The sequence below is a fragment of the Anthonomus grandis genome, chromosome 11 (assembly GCF_022605725.1).
Source record: "Anthonomus grandis grandis chromosome 11, icAntGran1.3, whole genome shotgun sequence".
NCBI classification, from domain to species: Eukaryota; Metazoa; Arthropoda; class Insecta; order Coleoptera; family Curculionidae; genus Anthonomus; species Anthonomus grandis.
This window is the reverse complement of record NC_065556.1, coordinates 26,982,902-27,005,817: the sequence shown is the minus strand read 5'-3', so window position 1 is coordinate 27,005,817 and position 22,916 is coordinate 26,982,902. Positions and strand designations below refer to the sequence as shown.

The window sequence follows — 22,916 nt, the reverse complement described above, 5'->3', positions numbered from 1 at the left end:
CCCCTTTTAGACTTTCTACCGCATCTCACTTTGCAGTAGCATTCTGGATCTCCTGGAAAATTTATTTTCCGGACATATCTAGACCAACTACAGTTAGAAGACATAATTTCATAACGATCGTTTATGATTTCTGGATCTCAGATCAACATTTATACCGATTTGGAGGTCAAAAATCCCATTTTGACTTTCTACCGCATCTCATCTTTCAGTAACATTCTGGATCTTCTGGAAAATTTTTTTTTTGACGTGACTAGACCATCTACAGACAGAAGACATAATTTCATAACGACCGTTCGTGATTTCTGGATCTCAGATCAACATTTATACCGATTTGGGGGTCAAAAGCCCCGTTTTTGACTTTCTACCGCATCTCACCTTTCAGTAACATTCTGGATTTTCTGAAAAATGTATTTTTCGGACGTGGCTAGACCATCTACAGACAGGAGATATAATTTAATAGCGATCGTTCATGATTTCTGGATCTCAGATCAACATTTAAACCGATTTGGGGGTCAAAAGTTCCTTTTTTGACATTCTACCGCATCCCATCTTAGAGTAACTTTCTGGATCTTCTGGAAAATTTATTTTTTTGACATGACTAGACCATCTACAGACAGAAAATATAATTTCATAACGACCGTTTGTGATTTCGATCTCAGACCAACATTTATACCGATTTGGAGGTCAAAAGTCCCCTTTTTGACTTTCTACCGCATCTCACCTTTCAGTAACATTCTGGATTTTCTGAAAAAATTATTTTTCGGACGTGGCTAGACCATCTACAGACAGGAGATATAATTTAATAGCGATCGTTCATGATTTCTGGATCTCAGATCAACATTTAAACCGATTTGGGGGTCAAAAGCCCCGTTTTTGACTTTCTACCGCATCTCACCTTTCAGTAACATTCTGGATTTTCTGAAAAATGTATTTTCCGGACGTGGCTAGACCATCTACAGACAGGAGATATAATTTAATAACGATCGTTCATGATTTCTGGATCTCAGACCAACATTTATACCGATTTCGGGGTCAAAAGTCCCCTTTAAACTTTCTACCGCATCTCACCTTTAAGTAACATTCTGGATCTCCTTGAAAATTTATTTTTCGGACATATCTAGACCATCTACAGATAGGAGACATAATTTCATAATAATCGTTCATGATTTTTGGATCTCAGATCAACATTTAGACCGATTTGTGGGTCAAAAGTCCCCTTTTTGACTTTCTACCGCATCTCACCTTTCAGTAACATTCTGGATCTTCTGGAAAAATCATTTTTCGGACGTGGCTAGACCATCTACAGACAGGAGACATAATTTCATAATGATCGTTTATGATTTCTGGATCTCAGATCAACATTTATACCGATTTGGAGGTCAAAAGTCCCCTTTTTGACTTTCTACCGCATCTCACCTTTCAGTAACATTCTGGATCTTTTGGAAAATTTATTTTTCGGACATATCTAGACCAATTATAGGCAGAAGACATAATTTCATAACGATCGTTCATGATTTCTGGATATCAGATCAACATTTAAACCGATTTGGGGGTCAAAAGTTCCCTTTTAGACTTTCTACCACATCTCACCTTTCAGTAACATTCTGGATCTCCTGGAAAATTTATTTTTCGGACGTGACTAGACCATCTACAGACAGAAAACATAATTTCATAACGATCGTTCATGATTTCTGGATCTCGCACCAACATTTATACCGATTTGGGGGTCAAAAGTCCCGTTTTTGACTTTCTACCGCATCTCACCTTTCAGTAACATTCTGGATCTTCTGGAAAAATCATTTTTCGGACGTGGCTAGACCATCTACAGACAGGAGACATAATTTGATAATGATCGTTCATGATTTCTGGATCTCAGATCAACATTTAAACCGATTTGGGGGTCAAAAGTCTCCTTTTTGACATTCTACCGCATCTCAACTTTAAGTAACATTCTGGATCTTCTAGAAAATTTATTTTTCGGACGTGACTAGACCATCTACAGACAGGAGACATAATTTCATAACGATCGTCCATGATTTCTGGATGTTATATCAACATTTATACCGATTTGGGGGTCAAAAGTCCCCTTTTTGACTTTCTACCGCATCTCACGTTTCAAAAACATTCTGGATCTCCTGGAAAATTTATTTTTCGGACATATCTAGACCAACTATAGACAGGAGACATAATTTCATAAGGATCGTTCATGATTTCTGGATAACAGACCAACATTTAAACCGATTTGGGGGTCAAAAGTCCCCTTTTTGAATTTCTACCGCATCTCACCTTTCAGTAACTTTCTGGATCTTCTGCAAAATTTATTTTTCAGACGTGACTTGACCATCTACAGACAGATACAGAACAGATCATAGGATAGATATTGCACCGATTTTGAGGTGATCGATATTGCGGTCAAAATCTCGGTCATTTGACCAGGCACAACACTAGTGAAGCATAAATATTGCAAATATTATAAATTTCATGCAAAAATAAATTTCATCTTTAGGGACTTAGTTACCATAAGTCGTCCTCTATGATTCAGATTTAATACCAATACGAACCTTTAAGTTAGTACCATTCGTATATGATGCGAATCTCACTAAAGATTCGAATCGAGCAACTCTAAAATGGCATCATCGGCGAACTGTCGACAGGGCGTCCCTAACATGTCTCCCAGGTTGAGCGTGCGCCAGGGGGCGATCGCCCTCAGGGGGATCGCCCGGTTTATCCATAGAATCCAATCGCAACGCACCGGAACAGGTGGTGGACAAAACAATCAGTGTTCATCCTCCGGGAAACCCGTTAAGAAAAGGGGAAGAAGAATGGGCGAGAAGGAGGTGTACAAGTGCTCCCCCAAGCTGGTCGAAAAGCTGAAGAAAGAGACGTTGTTTAATAGGTACGTTTAAGGAATTTATTGTCAATAGTTTCTTGTATAAATTTTACTGAGTTCTTAGGTGTAGATCGTTTTCAGCAATACCTTATTACTTTTATACCTTGCTAACAATAACAGAGTTAATTAAATGGTTTCATTTCAATGAAATTAACTTAAGGATGCTAAGAATAGTAACTAATCTAATAACTATATATTAATGATGACGAGAAATTACTCAAGAAGTGACTTTACAAGAACATGATACTTTCAAAGTAACTGTAAAGTTACTAGGAGGAATGATCCTATTAATTACATCAGAAGTATTTTGTATATCTTTCAGTACTTTTCCGTGCTAGACTTTCATCTAGATTTGAGGTAGGATTAAATTGACCACCTAAGCAACTGACTAAAAATTCCTCTACTTAATACCATAATTATTTTATATTTAGGAATTACCATTTTGTGATCACATCTTGTAATAATAATTATAGAAATTAATTAAAATCAATCTCAAGACTTGCTCCATTTGAATTTGTATTTCAGGTCCTGCAACATCAGTTAGATTTCTTTTAGATCTATATAATTTGCAAAATATAAGTTCTTGCCATCTACGTTTATACCTCTCTGATTCCAGTGCAATTGCTTTTTAGTGCACTCTCCATGACTGCAATTAATAATTTAAATGTCATATACATATATGAGGTTGGTATTTTCAAGCCGTTTTTCTCTGATATATTAGAATGTCTTTTCTAGAAGTGTTTTGATGCTTTGCAGTTGGTCATTCGTTCCGAATCTACGAAGAAACCTTGCCTGTTTTACATGTTGATAGATATCTAATTTATTTTTCAATCCGGTCGTAATTCGAGTAAATCTATTTGCGGTTTAAAGTGACTCAAGAGGCTTATTGGTCGATAGCTTAGAACATTGAATACACAATTCATGGCATGGCATTCAATGTTCTAACGTCGATAGTTTTTGCTCCTGGAAACATTAAATCTGTAATATCTCGGCGTCTCATAAATTTAGAGAGTTAATGGTCATAAAATAAATTATAGATCTTGATCAGCTCTATAAAATAGGTCTTAAATATATTTTTCCTAGGAGTAATAGTTCTCGAGAAATAGCTCCTGATTAAACCAAATCCAGAATATCTTGATTTGTTTTAATTTTAGAGAGTGAAGGGTTATTACATAAATTGTAGATTTTAATCAGTTGTAGAAAAAACCTCTTAAGCCATTTTTGCTTTTTGGAACAGTGGTTCTCGAGAAATAGGCTCTGGAAAAGATTGAATCCGGAATATCTTGGTTTCTCTAGATTTTAGAGAATGAATAATGATTACGTAAATTATTGATCTTGATCAGCTCTACAAAAAAAGTATATCATTTTTTTCCCAAAAAATAGCTCCTGGAATAATTGAATCCGGAATATCTCGGTTTCCCTTAATTTTAGAGAGAAAATAGGTATTACATAATTTGTAGTTCTTACTCAGCACACCTGACTAAATCCAATATATAATTCTGTTATACCGACTATCCATGAGTTTACAAAGCTCCTTAGGACTCTTTGCTTTACCTCCCTTGGTTTCTTTAATTGCATGGAGGACTCCATCAAGTAAATAGTACGTAATACGTATTTTTTTTACAGCCACATGTCTTAATCTTTCTGTGCATTGCTTATGTTTACATTTACATCGATCACTTCTAACTCTGCAAATCTAGCCCTGCTTATTACCATCTTCGATTCTCCATATAAGCTTAAGATACATTTCTTTGCACTTTGTTGTGGTTTGTTTGTTTTTACGTCTAAATTTTGGCAGTTGATGATTTGCTGATTATCGTATTATTATTTGGTTATACGTGTTATAGACTGCGAGCTATGACTCTTCAAAATCTTTCACATTTTTTGAGGTAAGAAAATTGTGAACTTTTAGATCACAAAGGCAGAAAAATGATAAACTTTGAAATTTTTTCCTGGAAAAACTAATAATTTTCAAATATTTTTGGAATATTTAGAATCTTCTGAATCATTTGGTACCACTGGAAAAGTCGTATGTCTTATAGATTGCGAGCTATGCCTCTTCAAATTTTGGTCTTTCACATTTTTATAGGCAGGAAAATGGTCAAATTTGAATTTTTTCCTAGAAAAACTGATAATTTTCATTTGATCGTGGGAGCAGATCAGTGACCCAACCGTTGCACAATATAGTGTAAATATACCCCATAACAATAAACCGATTTTGTATGTATTTTTAATGCTAATTCTATTTGCTCTATAGTAATATAAGAACGCTCTTCGGATCATTGGTTGACAATCCCCCCTTCGATGTCAGGATTTCGGGTTCAGGATGTTTCTTCATCATTATCATCATGTTGACTTTTGTAAAGGAGCTTTTACAATTCCTCCATTATATTTAATATTTCCTTTCTATTAGTCGTTCTTCAAGTTCTTCATCTTTGTTTCTCATTTTGCATATTTCTGTCCTTCCTTACATCCATCATGTATCTCTTCCTATTACTTTGGAAATTTATCTGTTTATTCCCCTTAGGTATTCCTCAGTGGTGTCTTCTTCTATTCTCTTATCTCATCTTTCTTGCATTAGTTCTCTAGTTCCTTCTCTTATTGTTTCATCGTTTCTGGGTGCCATTTTTTTTTCATCAAAATCTATAAAACTTCCCGTTGCATTTAATAAACCCCGGTGAAGTATATCAACGCGAATAAAAAAACCTCATCAAAATGGTTTCGTGGACACGCAAGTCACATATAGCCCCTCAAAACTTCCGATCACGTAACGATAAGTTTTATATATTGAATCGATTTCCGGGGGGTAATTGCACACGATTGCCTCCCCATTATTCCTCGATCTCGAAACATATTTCGGATTGTTTCCAATTGCGGGTATTTTAATGGGATTTTCTCTAATGACTTGTTCGTGGTCCTTGAAAACTTGATGTCTTTGAAACTCTGTTTTCAGGAATGAAATCGAGGCCCTTTACAAGATCTACAAAAAGCTCGTCACTTTTAATAAATCTTCGTGTAAAATCAATCCCAAGGCCACAACTTCGGTGATCACGAGCCCTGTAACAGCTTCTGAGGTAACGAAACCCCCTTGAAAAAAAAAACTTTACTCTAAAGGGTTATTTTTATAGGGAATTGATCGTACAGTGTTCAGGGAAGTTCTGCATAACACCTTCGACATTTTAACCGAAAACATGCTAATGGATCGCATTTTTTGCGTGTGGGATAAGCAGAACTGCGGTCTAATCACACTAGAAAGTTGGTTTTTCGGGATGTCTCTATTTTTAAAGGGCAGCATCTCGAAACAAATCGAATATTGTTTTGCCGTTTATGATTTAAATGGGGACGGATTCATTACCAAAGACGAAATGTTTCAGTTGCTGAGGTAAGTCGGGGAGAATTGTGTTCTTAAAAAAAAACTTTTGCATGTTTTTACTAGGAACTGCTTAATAAAGTTTCCCCAAGAAGAAGATCCGGAGGAAAGTGTCAAGGACCTTGTGGACATAGTAATAAGAAAACTGGACAAGGACAAAGATGGCAAAGTCTCGTTGGAGGACTATCGAGAAACCGTGGCGGCAGAGCCTCTGCTTCTAGAAGCATTCGGTCGTTGTCTCCCTAATGAGAGATCAAAAATAACCTTTCTTACTACACTAACTTTTTAAAAAGCCATTATTCAGAAAAAGTCTTTTCTTGTAACAGTTAAGCACGAACTTAATAAAGATACGTGGACTGCCAATTCAATGGAAAGTAAATGACCACTAGTAGGGGGCCGTCATTTTACGTGGTTGTGTCCTTTTGATGTTGGTCACTCTGACTAATTTCAGTTGTGCCAATTGTAGGAAAATAAAACAAGTTTTTGAGAGGTTATGTTCATAAATACAAAATAGAAAGTTACATGTAGTTAAGAATTTAAGATAGTTGCGTTAGATCTGTGATTTTTCTTGTACTTTAGGAATTTCGTTCAAATTTATGAAAGAAACCTAAAATGAGACAAAGTTTCAATTAAACTTAAACTTGAATCTTAAAAATCCTAATACCATGAAAATGATGCTCTTCATTTAAATTTTTGCTTGTATTTACTCAACAAATTCAGTTGAAAACACTTCTATTTTTACTATTGCGACTTTTACTTTCCTTCTATGTATAGTGCTTGCACATTATTAGGTACAACCATCTATAAAAATCAAAATATACATGATTTTATGAGGGTTTGTAGTTAGTAAGGGTTTATATAGTAAAAATATATTATTCTATCATAAACAACACAGACAGACAATTCACAATAAGTCGGTTTTGAGAAAAAGTGAACCAAATACGTTTAAATAAGGATGGTGATACATTATCCACGTATTAAATAAGGAGGAACCTATATCGCCTTTTGCAGACGATATACCCAAGCGTCGTTTATAAATCGCCAAAAACTAGGCAATCCGCCATACTCACACGTCAGCGTCGTCAATTATTTTTTGTTGGCAATACTGAAGCTGTTCAGAGTGACCAACATCAAAAAGAGACAACTACTATAAAAATGGCGGCCACCATGCAGTGGTCATTTTTGGGTATCGTGGCCATATGCACTAGCAGTCCAGGTATAGTTATTAACTTCGTGCAGTTAAGTAATTAAAACAGTTTCCAGTTACTTAACAGGAAGTCATTGATATATCTTTGGAAATACTTTTGGCTCTAGTTCTTAAGATAGTTAAATGAAATTGTTGATTTTCAGTTGATTCAGATAGTCAAACTTACACCTTTTGCTCCATTTTTAGTTCATTATGAGATTAATCGAATGTTTCTTACTAAAAAGAGCTTATGCTCACCAATTTTTGTTCTTAAAGTGAATGCTTGCATCAGGTTCCTCTTTTTTTATGATATTTGTCCTAAATTGTAAGTTTTTCTAGAAAAAAAAGCCATGACGAGTTTCTTCCATTCTCATTAGTTAATCTTATAAAAAAAACTAATTAAGAATACCCTAAACTTGATATTACCCTAAAATTAACTTCTGGACGAAGAAATATTTTAGTGTCCACATGTTGGCCATACTGTTATTACGTCACAATTACATGTATGAACTTGTATGGTGAAAATCGGAATCGTATGTCGGCCATCTTGCAAAATTGACAGACAGCTGACCGACAGTTATTGACATTGACTGATAGAAAATCATTTGTCATTGTCATACCATTTGGGTAGGTTGAGTTTGCTACTATCACAAGCTTAAAAAATATACCTGGACTGCCAATTCAATGAAAATTAAATGATCACTACTAGGGGACCGCCATTTTTCGTGATTATGTTCTTTTGATGTTGGTCACTCTGACAAATTTCAGGTGTGCCAATTGTAGGAAAATAAAACATTGGGGAGGTTATGTTTAAAAAAACAAAATAAGAAGTTACTGTTTAGTTAAAGTTCTACAGTTTGAGTACAAGTTTAGTTAAGAATAGATGAGATTAGATAGATACCGTATTAGAACTGGGTATTTTTCTTGTCCTTGACAACTACTATAAAAATGGCGGCCACCATGCAGTGATCATTTTTGGGTATCGTGGCCATATGCACTAGCAGTCCAGGTATAGTTATTAACTTCGTGCAGTTAAGTAATTAAAACAGTTTCCAGTTACTTAACAGGAAGTCATTGATATATCTTTGGAAATACTTTTGGCTCTAGTTCTTAAGATAGTTAAATGAAATTGTTGATTTTCAGTTGATTCAGATAGTCAAACTTACACCTTTTGCTCCATTTTTAGTTCATTATGAGATTAATCGAATGTTTCTTACTAAAAAGAGCTTATGCTCACCAATTTTTGTTCTTAAAGTGAATGCTTGCATCAGGTTCCTCTTTTTTTATGATATTTGTCCTAAATTGTAAGTTTTTCTAGAAAAAAAAGCCATGACGAGTTTCTTCCATTCTCATTAGTTAATCTTATAAAAAAAACTAATTAAGAATACCCTAAACTTGATATTACCCTAAAATTAACTTCTGGACGAAGAAATATTTTAGTGTCCACATGTTGGCCCCACTGTTATTACGTCACGACCACATGTATGAGCTTGTATGGTGAAAATCGAAATCGTATGTCGGCCATCTTGGAAAATTGACAGACAGCTGACCGACACTTATTGACATTGACTGATAGAAAATCATTTGTCATTGTCATACCATTTGGGTAGGTTGAGTTTGCTACTATCACAAGCTTAAAAAATATACCTGGACTGCCAATTCAATGAAAAGTAAATGACCGCTACTAGAGGGCCGCCATTTTCCGTGATTGTGTTCTTTCGATGTTGGTCACTCTGACAAGTTTCAGGTGTGCCAATTGTAGGAAAATAAAACGTTTGGAAGGTTATGTTTAAAAAAACAAAATAAGAAGTTACTGTTTAGTTAAAGTTCTACAGTTTGAGTACAAGTTTAGTTAAGAATAGATGAGATTAGATAGTTACCGTATTAGAACTGAGTATTTTTCTTGTCCTTTAAGAATTTCGTTTCCACATTAACAGGTACAACAGTCTGTAAATATTAAAATATAGATGATTTTATGAGGGTGTGTAATAAGCAATATATTATACACTATATATTATTCTGTGATAAACAACGCTTACAGACAATTCATAATAATTCGGTTTTGAGAAACAGCGAACCAAATACGTTTAAATAAGGATGCCGATATATTATAATCCATGTATTAAATAAGGAGGAAGCTATATCGCCTGATGCAGACCAACCCAACCCAAGCGTGTCGTTTACAAATCGCCAAAAACCAGGCAATCCGCTATACTCACAATTGACAATGTTATTTAGGATCAGTCATATCGAGTGATCGTGTGGAGATTTTAGTGCTTTAGAATCCCAATGATGGTTATTTAATTTTTTTTTGTTGGCAACACTGAAAATGTTCAGAGTGACCAACATCAAAAGGACACAACCACTATTGACTCTAGTTCTTAAGATCTAATAAAGTTCTTAAGATGGTTCAACGAAATTGTTGATTTTCAGTTGATTCAGATAGTCAAACTTACCCCTTTTGCTCCATTTTTAGTTCATTATAAAATTAATGGAATGCTTCCCTTTATGCACATTAATTTTTGTTCTTTAAGCGATTGTTTGCATTAGATTCTTCTTTTTTTATGTTTTTCTAGAAGCCATGACGAGTTTCTTTTATTCTCATTAGTTAATTTAAAAAAAAAACTAATTAAAAACAAGAATACCCTAAAATTAACTTCAGGGGGAAAAAATATTTTAGTGTCCACATGTTGGTCCCACTGTTATTAAGTCACAACGGTTAACATGGCGGCCATCTTAAAACACCTAATTTGTCATTTTGTTCTCTGGGATTACCGAAACCTAACCTAATAAATGCAAAAGTATTAATCTATGATATTTAATATCCTTTTTGTGTCTCAGTGTAGTAGTGCTATTAATTTAAAAATTATTCAATTACCAGTAGTTTATCAAAATCAGTATATTAAAATCAATATACAAAAACTGTTTGTTTAAATATAAAGCAACATTAATCTGATACCAAGTACCTACAAATTAAGTAAAATATGCAGAAATGTTAACTCAACAAATAGATTTTAACATGTTCTTAAAGCTTGGCAAACGCTCAAATATGGGTTCGTTTAAAAGTTTTTTTCCTGAATAAACCATGATCAAAATGACCGACCTAAAAATGTTGATTCAAACGATTTAGTTCTCTCGGTATGGTGTCCTTTATTGGATTTGCTTGCCTAAACACATTTCTACTAACCTAACAAATATTTACACTTTACACGAAAATTTACTGTGGCTGTTGAGAGGTTGGTTGAGGTTCTTGAGACTGTTGCTGCCCCAACTGGCTATCCAAATTCTTCTTCAGAGCTTCCTCGAGGGCAGGTGGTGGTGTGGGCAAATGATCTCCTTCCGGTTGAAAACCATTTTCATCAGCAATATACCTTACAGTGATCACTTGCCCGTCGGGGGCTGTATAACTGAAACTCCCTTGTAAGACCACAACGGTGTTATTGGTGCTTTCCTCACCAGCGGCACTTCTTCCTTGGAACCCTGGTGCGGCAGGTTTGATGCTGCCATTTTCTTCCACTTTAATGCCATTACCAGTTTCATAACTGAAATAAAATGTTCAGGATTTTCTAAGAGTGGTATGGCGATTTTATACCTGTAACTAAACCCTCCGTCCTCTTTGGTTTCTGCTGATTGATTAATAATTGGGATTGGGGTGGATGCAGTTCCAGTTTGGGCAAGGGGAGAAGATGGGGCAGCCGCCTCTTGAGGTCTAGATTGAGCCGAAGACACTAGAAGAAGGCCTGAAACCTGCAATGTGGCAATACAAAATAAGTGACGTGTAGAAGACAATTGACAGTTGACCAAAGAACTTACCAAGTAAAGCAGCATGGTGGTAGTAGTGAAGTAACTCTTTTCGATGATAGCACTCTAATGATTTCTATCGAAATTGTTTTCATTTTTATAAGCGGACACCCTCCCGAGATCTTTAGTGCATCCAAATTTAATGTTACTTAAGTGCTAATTACTGTGACCTTATCTTGTTTGTGATTTTAAATAAAATAAATTCGTACAATAATGTTAAACAAATAACAATTATGCATATTACCTTTAGAAAGTATAGGCGAGGATGGTTAATTTATAAATAGTAGATTTTATCACCTACTATCTATTTGTAAACCTTGATTATTGATTAAGACTATTGACCAGAAATTTAAGTATGAAAAAATAAGAATTATGACTGCTTTTAATGCAAGATTATTATGAAATGAGTGTTTTCGTACGTAACTGGATGAACTGCATTGGAAAAACACTATGTCCACGCAATCCAAACACTAATTAGAACATAAAACGATGATATACAAAAAGGTGGAAAAATTGAACTTTCATTTATATATCCCTATCTCAGTCTAAAAATTAGAAGAGGATGGGAATAAAATGATATTTTTCTGATATAACTAGACCAACTAAACTCGAAAAAAAATATTTCCAGAGGATCCAGAAACTATTAATAAAATGAAGCTATGATATAGCACATAAGTGAAAAAGTTGAATTTTCATTTATATATCCCTATCTCAATCTGAAAATTAGAAGAGGATGGGAATAAAATGATATTTTTCTGATATAACTAGACCAACTAAACTCGAAAAAAATATTTCCAGAGGATCCAGAAACTATTAATAAAATGAAGCCATGATATATCAAATAGGTGGAAAAGTTGAATTTTCATTTATATATCTCTATCTCAGTCTAAAAATTAGAAGAGGATGGGAATAAAATGATATTTTTCTGGTATAATTGGACCAACTAAACTCGAAAAAAAATATTTCCAGAGGATCCAGACACTATTAATAAAATGAAGCTATGATATAGCACATAAGTGAAAAAGTTGAATTTTCATTTATATATCCCTATCTCAATCTAAAAATTAGAAGAGGATGGGAATAAAATGATATTTTTCTGGTATAATTGGACCAACTAAACTCGAAAAAAAATATTTCCAGAGAATCCAGACACTATTAATAAAATGAAGCTATGATATAGCACATAAGTGAAAAAGTTGAATTTTCATTTATATGTCCCCATCTCAATCTTAAAATTAGAAGAGGATGTGAATAAAATAATATTTTTCTGGTATAATTGGACCAACTAAACTCGAAAAAAAATAATTCCAGAGGATCCAGACACTATTAGTAAAATGAAGCTATGATATAGCACATAAGTGAAAAAGTTGAATTTTCATTTATATATCCCTATCTCAATCTAAAAATTAGAAGAGGATGGGAATAAAATGATATTTTTCTGGTATAATTGGACCAATTAAACTCGAAAAAAAATATTTCCAGAGGATCCAGACACTATTAATAAAATGAAGCTATGATATAGCACATAAGTGAAAAAGTTGAATTTTCATTTATATATCCCTATCTCAATCTGAAAATTAGAAGAGGATGGGAATAAAATGATATTTTTCTGGTATAATTGGACCAACTAAACTCGAAAAAAAATATTTCCAGAGAATCCAGACACTATTAATAAAATGAAGCTATGATATAGCACATAAGTGAAAAAGTTGAATTTTCATTTATATGTCCCTATCTCAATCTAAAAATTAGAAGAGGATGGGAATAAAATGATATTTTTCTGGTATAATTGGACCCACTAAACTCGAAAAAAAATATTTCCAGAGAATCCAGACACTATTAATAAAATGAAGCTATGATATAGCACATAAGTGAAAAAGTTGAATTTTCATTTATATGTCCCCATCTCAATCTTAAAATTAGAAGAGGATGTGAATAAAATAATATTTTTCTGGTATAATTGGACCAACTAAACTCGAAAAAAAATAATTCCAGAGGAACCAGACACTATTAGTAAAATGAAGCTATGATATAGCACATAAGTGAAAAAGTTGAATTTTCATTTATATGTCCCCATCTCAATCTTAAAATTAGAAGAGGATGTGAATAAAATAATATTTTTCTGGTATAATTGGACCAACTAAACTCGAAAAAAAATAATTCCAGAGGATCCAGACACTATTAGTAAAATGAAGCTATGATATAGCACATAAATGAAAAAGTTGAATTTTCATTTATATATCCCTATCTCAATCTAAAAATTAGAAGAGGATGGGAATAAAATGATATTTTTCTGGTATAATTGGACCAACTAAACTCGAAAAAAAATAATTCCAGAGGATCCAGACACTATTAATAAAATGAAGCTATGATATAGCACATAAGTGAAAAAGTTGAATTTTCATTTATATATACCTATCTTAATCTAAAAATTAGAAGAGGATGGGAATAAAATGATATTTTTCTGGTATAATTGGACCAACTAAACTTGAAAAAAATATTTCCAGAGGATCCAGACGCTATTAATAAAATGAAGCTATGATATAGCACATAAGTGAAAAAGTTGAATTTTCATTTATATATCCTTATCTCAGTCTAAAAATTAGAAGAGGATGGGAATAAAATGATATTTTTCTGGTATAATTCGACCAACTAAACTCGAAAAAAAATATTTCCAGAGGATCCAGACACTATTAATAAAATGAAGCCATGATATAGCAAATAGGTGGAAAAGTTGAATTTTCATTTATATATCCTTATCTCAATCTAAAAATTAGAAGAGGATGGGAATAAAATGATATTTTTCTGGTATAATTCGACCAACTAAACTCGAAAAAAAAAATTTCCAGAGGATCCAGACGCTATTAATAAAAAGAAGCTATGATATAGCACATAAGTGAAAAAGTTGAATTTTCATTTATATATCCTTATCTCAGTCTAAAAATTAGAAGAGGATGGGAATAAAATGATATTTTTCTGGTATAATTCGACCAACTAAACTGGAAAAAAAATATTTCCAGAGGATCCAGACGATATTAATAAAATGAAGCCATGATATAGCAAATAAATGAAAAAGTTGAATTTTCATTTATATATCCTTATCTCAATCTTAAAATTAGAAGAGGATGTGAATAAAATAATATTTTTCTGGTATAATTGGACCAACTAAACTCGAAAAAAAATAATTCCAGAGGATCCAGACACTATTAATAAAATGAAGCTATGATATAGCACATAAGTGAAAAAGTTGAATTTTCATTTATATATACCTATCTTAATCTAAAAATTAAAAGAGGATGGGAATAAAATGATATTTTTCTGGTATAATTGGACCAACTAAACTTGAAAAAAAATATTTCCAGAGGATCCAGACACTATTAATAAATTGAAGCCATGATATAGCAAATAGGTGGAAAAGTTGAATTTTCATTTATATATCCCTATCTCAATCTAAAAATTAGAAGAGGATGGGAATAAAATGATATTTTTCTGGTATAATTGGACCAACTAAACTTGAAAAAAAAAATTCCAGAGGATCCAGACACTATTAATAAAATGAAGCTATGATATAGCACATAAGTGAAAAAGTTGAATTTTCATTTATATGTCCCTATCTCAATCTTAAAATTAGAAGAGGATGTGAATAAAATAATATTTTTCTGGTATAATTGGACTAACTAAACTCGAAAAAAAATAATTCCAGAGGATCCAGACACTATTAATAAAATGAAGCTATGATATAGCACATAAGTGAAAAAGTTGAATTTTCATTTATATATACCTATCTTAATCTTAAAATTAGAAGAGGATGTGAATAAAATAATATTTTTCTAGTATAATTGGACCAACTAAACTCGAAAAAAAATAATTCCAGAGGATCCAGACACTATTAGTAAAATGAAGCTATGATATAGCACATAAGTGAAAAAGTTGAATTTTCATTTATATATCCCTATCTCAATCTAAAAATTAGAAAAGGATGGGAATAAAATGATATTTTTCTGGTATAATTCGACCAACTAAACTCGAAAAAAAATATTTCCAGAGGATCCAGACGCTATTAATAAAATGAAGCTATGATATAGCACATAAGTGAAAAAGTTGAATTTTCATTTATATATACCTATCTTAATCTTAAAATTAGAAGAGGATGTGAATAAAATAATATTTTTCTAGTATAATTGGACCAACTAAACTCGAAAAAAAATAATTCCAGAGGATCCAGACACTATTAGTAAAATGAAGCTATGATATAGCACATAAGTGAAAAAGTTGAATTTTCATTTATATATCCCTATCTCAATCTAAAAATTAGAAAAGGATGGGAATAAAATGATATTTTTCTGGTATAATTCGACCAACTAAACTCGAAAAAAAATATTTCCAGAGGATCCAGACGCTATTAATAAAATGAAGCTATGATATAGCACATAAGTGAAAAAGTTGAATTTTCATTTATATATCCTTATCTCAATCTAAAAATTAGAAGAGGATGGGAATAAAATGATATTTTTCTGGTATAATTCGACCAACTAAACTCGAAAAAAAATATTTCCAGAGGATCCAGACGCTATTAATAAAAAGAAGCTATGATATAGCGCATAAGTGAAAAAGTTGAATTTTCATTTATATATCCTTATCTCAGTCTAAAAATTAGAAGAGGATGGAAATAAAATGATATTTTTCTGGTATAATTCGACCAACTAAACTGGAAAAAAAATATTTCCAGAGGATCCAGACGATATTAATAAAATGAAGCCATGATATAGCAAATAAATGAAAAAGTTGAATTTTCATTTATATATCCTTATCTCAGTCTTAAAATTAGAAGAGGATGTGAATAAAATAATATTTTTCTGGTATAATTGGACCAACTAAACTCGAAAAAAAATAATTCCAGAGGATCCAGACACTATTAATAAAATGAAGCTATGATATAGCACATAAGTGAAAAAGTTGAATTTTCATTTATATATACCTATCTTAATCTAAAAATTAGAAGAGGATGGGAATAAAATGATATTTTTCTGGTATAATTGGACCAACTAAACTTGAAAAAAAATATTTCCAGAGGATCCAGACACTATTAATAAATTGAAGCCATGATATAGCAAATAGATGAAAAAGTTGAATTATCATTTATATATCCTTATCTCAATCTAAAAATTAGAAGAGGATGGGAATAAAAAGATATTTTTCTGGTATAACAGGACCAACTAAACTTGAAAAAAAATATTTCCAGAGGATCTAGACACTATTAATAAAATGAAGCCATGATATAGCAAATAGGTGGAAAAGTTGAATTTTCATTTATATATCCTTATCTCAATCTAAAAATTAGAAGAGGATGGGAATAAAATGATATTTTTCTGGTATAACAGGACCAACTAAACTTGAAAAAAAATATTTCCAGAGGATCTAGACACTATTAATAAAATGAAGCCATGATATAGCAAATAGGTGGAAAAGTTGAATTTTCATTTATATATCCCTATCTCAATCTAAAAATTAGAAGAGGATGGGAATAAAATGATATTTTTTTGGTATAATTGGACCAACTAAACTCGAAAAAAAATATTTCCAGAGGATCCAGACGATATTAATAAAATGAAGCCATGATATAGCAAATAGGTGAAAAAGTTGAATTTTCATTTATATATCCTTATCTCAATCTAAAAATTAGAAGAGGATGGGAATAAAATGATATTTTTCTGGTATAATTGGACCAACTAAACTCGAAAAAAAATATTTCCAAAGGATTCACAGAATGTCTTGACCTATCTATACCTATATTGCAGAACCCTCATGACATGTAATTTGGGTGCATATATGTGTGGGTTAATTTAATTTTATTTTTACTATACCTCTAAGTACACTTGTATTACACAATAGTAATTGTTTGTTATATGTTTATTGTAAATCTGTAAATTGTACAGCAAATTTGCTTTTCAATAAACTTTTGACCTTGACTTTGACCTATTTTCCTATAATTTTAAGTGTGGTTTTAAGTAAAATTGGATTGGGTTAAGTGTATAATTCCAGGTACGATTAAAATGCATAAATGTCAAAATTAATTTTTTCGTTTTTCTTCGGAATGATGATTCCGGTAAAATTGCACATATTTTAATCCCTTTCCCAAACCTGTAATTGACTCAACTTACTTCACATTGACGGATAAAAAACTAGCCAAATTCACCTCTTAAACGCGCATTTAACACTAAAATAACCCACAAATTATTATTATAACATTATAACTAAATAAATACGCCGTATTCCAAGCGAGTGATAACATCATCATCATCCCAAGAACCCTCATGGAATCTTTAATACAGTTTGTTGATACCATAAATTGACGAAGGCGCCGGGCAAGTTTCATTTTTAAATCGGCTTGAACCCCACATTGGGCTTTATTTAGACACCGTTGCACCTTTAGACTTTTGTTTAAATATTTTAGACGAAGCATTGATACATAATTAAAACTACATGAGAAGTGTAGTAAAAATTAAGAAAAAAGTGCGTAATATGTCTCTGAGAAATTTGCACAAAATTAAGGCTCTCTTAAGTGTTACTCTTAAAAAGCAACTTTGTGAAGCTCTCGTCTTATCGCATTGTAATTATTCTAATTTTGTTTATGGACAATGTCTTGATGTTTGCAGTAGGTACAAATGGCAAAAAATAGAAAATTCTTGCATTCTCGCTTTGCAAGCGGCAAGAATTAAACTGGCTCAATGTGAAAAATCCAGAAAAACTTATGCTTATTATAAACTTAAAACTTATTATTGATGTTTCTTGTTTAAACTTTTAAAAAACAATTGAATCGGTGAGTTCGAAAATCCATACATGTCCAAAATCCGCGTTTCGAGAAAATCAACAAAAACCTTTTAAAGCTAAAACTACTTAGCACAGACTATCGGCATGCATAGAAAAGTTGTAGATCTCATGGTTGGCAATGTGTTTTTAAGGGCAGTTTTTCAGAAATAAAAAATTAACTCCCAATGACAGATCAAAAGGGGGGACGGACTTGTACGGTTTTTGAACTCAATTCTGTATATAAAAAGATATAGGTAAACATTTATTGATTTTTTATATATTTATTCAATACAGAGGAAAAATACAACTTAAAAACTAATATCTCAATCATTTTAATCATCATTTTTAGCCCTAATTAGATTAAAATTATAAGGTCCAGTGGCGTCCCGGGGGACATCTCACCGGAGCAAATATTATTGGCAAAAAAATTTAAACCACTGCCTTTTTTCAACTTTAATATTTGTTGTTTGATTAAGCATTTAAAAGTAGAACTTTTTCGCCTCTTGTATTTTCTTCGTATCTCACTTCGTTTTCGACAAAAAAAAAATACCATTTTATTGCATGGCACTGAACATAATTGGTTTATTAATTTTTGGTAAAAAATTCACCGGTGTTGGAAAACAAAAATTAACCTTTGCATGGAGGTTTGAAATTGACAAGTGTCAGTTCTCCTAGAAAAATAATTAATATTTTATTTTATCTAATATATCAACGGGCTTTGGCCCAATATTACAAAAAAATATAAGCATAATAATTGGATGATTAAACTAACCTAACCTAACATACAATTAAAGCTTAGAATATAAAGATTACCTATAACTTGGAACACTCAGTCCAGAGAAAAAAAAGACAATACTTATAGTTAACACAAAGGACAATTCACAACACCTTATAGTTCTAGTTTAAGACAGCATTATCAATTAATAAGATTTAATTTCTTAATGAACCCTGTGCGCCCCTCAAAGCAATCAATTACATCAGAATACTGATTAGCCAGCCTAACAGTACTTGCCAAAAAAGAATTGTGACCATAATTTGTGCGGTGTGTTTGGCTGTAAAAAGAAGTAACTTGCCTTGTTGACCTAGGTGAAACATAAAGACCTATTTTATTAAGAAGTGCAGGACAAAAGCTTTGAGAGTGAAGGATGTTGTAAAATACTTTTAAATCTTTATGTCTACGACGAGTTTCAAGACTTATCAAATTCAATGAGGCTTCCATTTGCTGGTAGTCAAACTCATCCTGATAATTTATAGGTACTCCATTTTGCTTAAAGGCAATATATCTTTGAAAGAATTTATGTTGTACACTTTCAATCTTACGAATATGATTATTATAGTATGGAGACCAAACACAGGAACTGAATTCTAGATGAGGACGCACAAGTGCACAATAGAGCAAACAAATAGAGGAAATATTATAAAAGTCCCTTGAGCACCTCTTGATAAATCCAAGCATCTGCAGAGACTTGGTAACTGCGCCCGAAATGTGCGGAATATAACTTAAAGGGCTATCCAGTGTCACACCCAAATCCTTAATATGAGAGACAGATTTCAATATGGTGTTACCAACAAAATAGGAGTAGTTTACGGGGTCTCTATTTCTTTTAAAGGACATTGAGTAACACTTTCCAGCATTTAGATCCATACCATTTGTTGTACACCAATCGACAAGCCTATCCAAATCCGATTGGAGTCTGAAACAGTCCTCCAAAGATGAGACTCTAAGGAAGAATTTTAAATCATCTGCAAAAAGAAAAAAGAAGCTGTACTGAAAGCATGTTGATATATCATTAATGTAAAGGTTAAATAACAAAGGCCCTAAGTGGGATCCTCGTGGGACACCAGACAGCACCAAAATCTCCCGAAACTCAAAGCCCAGAACTCTAACGAGCTGCGTTCGACCCACCAGGTAGGACTCAAGCCATTTCAGCAGTGGACCTCCAATCCCTGATCTTTTCAACTTAAAGATCAAAAGCCTGTGATTAACTCTGTCGAAAGCCTTGGAGAAGTCGGTATACAAAGAGTGCACTCGATACCCAAGGACTCAGACAGAAAATCAGTAAAGGATAGAATATTCAGTTCCGTAGAACGTCCTGCAATAAAACCAAATTGTTCATCTAATAATTGGCCCGGAAGAAAAGATGTAAGGACAACACAAACAAACTTCTCAAACAATTTAGGAATTATACTAAGAATACTGATTGGTCTATAATTCTGAACCTGCGAGCTGTCTCCAGCTTTAGGGATAGGTGTGATAAAACTGGTCTTCCAGTAGTCTGGAAAAATACCGGAAGTTAAAGACAAGTTGAAAATAATAAATAGAGGTCTCGCCAATAAAAAACTACACTGCCTTAGAAAAACCGGTGGTAAACCATCAGGTCCAGGACCCTTAGTCACATCCAGTCTGGACAGTTCGGTGTAGATATCTAAAATTGATATTTTAAGACTAGAGAGTTGAAAATGGTTAGAAGTCAAATCTTGAGGAATAATGCACTGTTTGTCAGTGTACATTTCTGAAAAATATTCTGCAAATAAGTTCACAATGCCCTCACCTGAAGAGCAGCTAGTACCATTGTAAGAAATCACACTGGGAATTGCAGAGCTGCCCTTTCTGGAGCGCACAAACTTCCAAAAGTTTCTCGAGCTGCTATTCAGGGAAAGCTCTGTAGCATAAATATAATCATCATAACACTGTCTTTTTAAGGATTTACATCTAGCCCTAATATTACAAAACTTAACATAATCAGAGTTCAATTTTGTGTTCATATATTGCTTATGCAATTTTTTCTTTTCAACAATCATAGTTTTAAGTTCTGTTGAAAACCAAATCGGAAGTTTTTTAGTTGAATATTTTTTCAAAGGAACATAAAGATCAATGCACAAATAAACTATTTCATAAAAAATATGAATCATTTCATTAACAGATCTGTTTAAGAATAAAACGTCCCAAGCTTGAAACCAAATTAAAATCCACTGAGCTAAAGTCTATAAAAACCCTTCCCAATAATCTCACTACTCCTAGCCCGAGTCACTGCAAGAGTAAAAGATAAGAGTGGGTGGTACCTGTCAGGTATTACGATATCTGCCTCAGCCAAGGAAATGTCTATATTCTGGTCCTCACTGAAGATCAGTTCCAGCATACAGTTGGTTACATTTCTAATAGTATTGACCTGGTATAAGTTGTGATAAGAGCATATAACTGAGACGGCTTCCACTTCGTTGGGTGATGCAGGTTGCACAGCAGTGCCAACAGAACTTCGACAGACCAGGCAGCATGAGTCAAGTTAAAATCACCAATAATGCATAGCCTACAATGGAGAAGATCATCACATAGCTTGTCCAGAGATTCACTAAATGCAAGATAACACTCTAGAGCTGCCCTGGGAGGAAAATATCCAGTGCCCACAATAACTTGTTGCTCCCCTGAGCCAACCAAGATAAACAGATGCTCCATATGAGGGTCAGACTCAAGCAATGAACTCCTGATAGTTTTATGGACACTTATAAGTACGCCACCAGTCTCAGTAGATCTGTCCTTTCTATAAATATTGTAATCATATAAATGCAACTCGTTGTCAGAGAAGTTGTTGGTTAACCAGGTCTCATTCAATATAATTATACCATATTGGGAGTAAGAAGCATTCATCAGGAGAGAGTCCAATTTGGTTCTGAGGCCCCTAACATTTTGAAAATAAACCAGAAAATCATCGGAAGATCCAGCTAATTTTTTGATGTAATTTTGGGTACACCCTTAACATATTTAATGGTCAGATTTTGTTCACCATTTTGTTGTCGGGTCTTTAATTAATTTTTTAAATTGTTTAGGTATTGACGTTGTTGAGAGGTTAAATCATTGTCAATAAAAACCTTCAGACACCAAATGTCCAAATGTCTTCTGCCTCTCAAAACTCTTCGAACATCCTCAGCACTGTGTAAAGTGACTCTTACTGATCTAAAACCATTTTTGTTTCTCTTGCCTATACGACTGACACTTTTCACCTGGGTCTCAGAACCTACTAAATTTGAAATAAGAGAATTAACAGTATTCTGGCCTTCTTGTACGCCTTTTTCAGGAAAATTAAAAATCAAATCTTTTCAGTCGTTCTGCCATTTCATTTAGAACATCACTACAAGGCTGAGACTGTTGAGAAATTCCAGGTTGGATAGTTGATTGATTTCCTGTACCATCCTTGAGCAAATTAAGATCTGTTTTGATATGATCAAGGGCCAAGTCAAAGTTATGCTTCATCTCCTTTAGGCTATCCTTGAGTTCTCTAAACTCGTTAACAAGTTCAAGTACTACATGGATTTTGGTTTTCACCTCAGCTACCTCACTCTCCAAGGCAGAAACACGGGTAGAAAGATTAAAGACTTCTTTAAGCTTAGGTGTACATTCCTTACACATATATGGCATTACCCGATTAGATAATGTCAATGTTCTAATCTCGGTTGAGGTAACCTCAGAGCATTTTTTGCACATAACATTTTTGCAATAGTCGCATGGAAAGCCAAAGATATCCTGAGAATTTTTTGGTTTCTTAAAGATACAACTTGTTTTGCACTTGAAACATGTGCCAGACATTTTGAGGTTAGAATAGACACATTAATCACACTTCAGGAAACACAAGAAATGCACTCAAAAACCAACTCTACTCAATTAGATAATCTTATTATCAGTCCATTTGAGCAGTATATAGCAATAAATTTGGAAATAATATATAAAAAAATCCAATTTAATTGGGAGCAAAATGTAAACAAACAACACAGGTTGGTAGGTTCAAAGGTGTATGTAAATGTTGATAAAAATATAATAAATAATATTAATAAACAATTATTACTTTATCTTGAAAACTGTGCAT

General features: G+C 33.0%; 2 protein-coding genes across 3 annotated transcripts; one reads left to right on the top strand and one right to left on the bottom strand.

The window, feature by feature from the left end:
• Positions 1-2,546: 2,546 nt before the first annotated feature.
• On the top strand, positions 2,547-9,819 carry LOC126742102 (calaxin-like). Of its 2 annotated transcripts, none has more exons than XM_050448642.1 (5): positions 2,547-2,896; positions 5,844-5,964; positions 6,019-6,272; positions 6,327-7,622; positions 8,603-9,819. In XM_050448642.1, exons 1-4 carry the CDS (start codon positions 2,628-2,630, stop codon positions 6,547-6,549), a joined length of 867 nt encoding a protein of 288 aa, XP_050304599.1. In that variant the 5' UTR covers positions 2,547-2,627; the 3' UTR covers positions 6,550-7,622; positions 8,603-9,819. The 2 variants fall into 2 exon arrangements, with proteins under 2 accessions (XP_050304599.1, XP_050304598.1); XM_050448641.1 differs by having other exon boundaries at positions 6,327-8,214; positions 9,194-9,819.
• Positions 9,820-10,571: 752 nt separating this feature from the next.
• LOC126742068 (endocuticle structural glycoprotein SgAbd-4-like) lies at positions 10,572-11,409 on the bottom strand. Its single transcript, XM_050448600.1, has 3 exons — positions 11,260-11,409; positions 11,039-11,193; positions 10,572-10,988 (listed from the first exon to the last, which is right to left on the bottom strand). Exons 1-3 carry the CDS (start codon positions 11,272-11,274, stop codon positions 10,664-10,666), a joined length of 495 nt encoding a protein of 164 aa, XP_050304557.1. The 5' UTR covers positions 11,275-11,409; the 3' UTR covers positions 10,572-10,663.
• Positions 11,410-22,916: the final 11,507 nt, after the last annotated feature.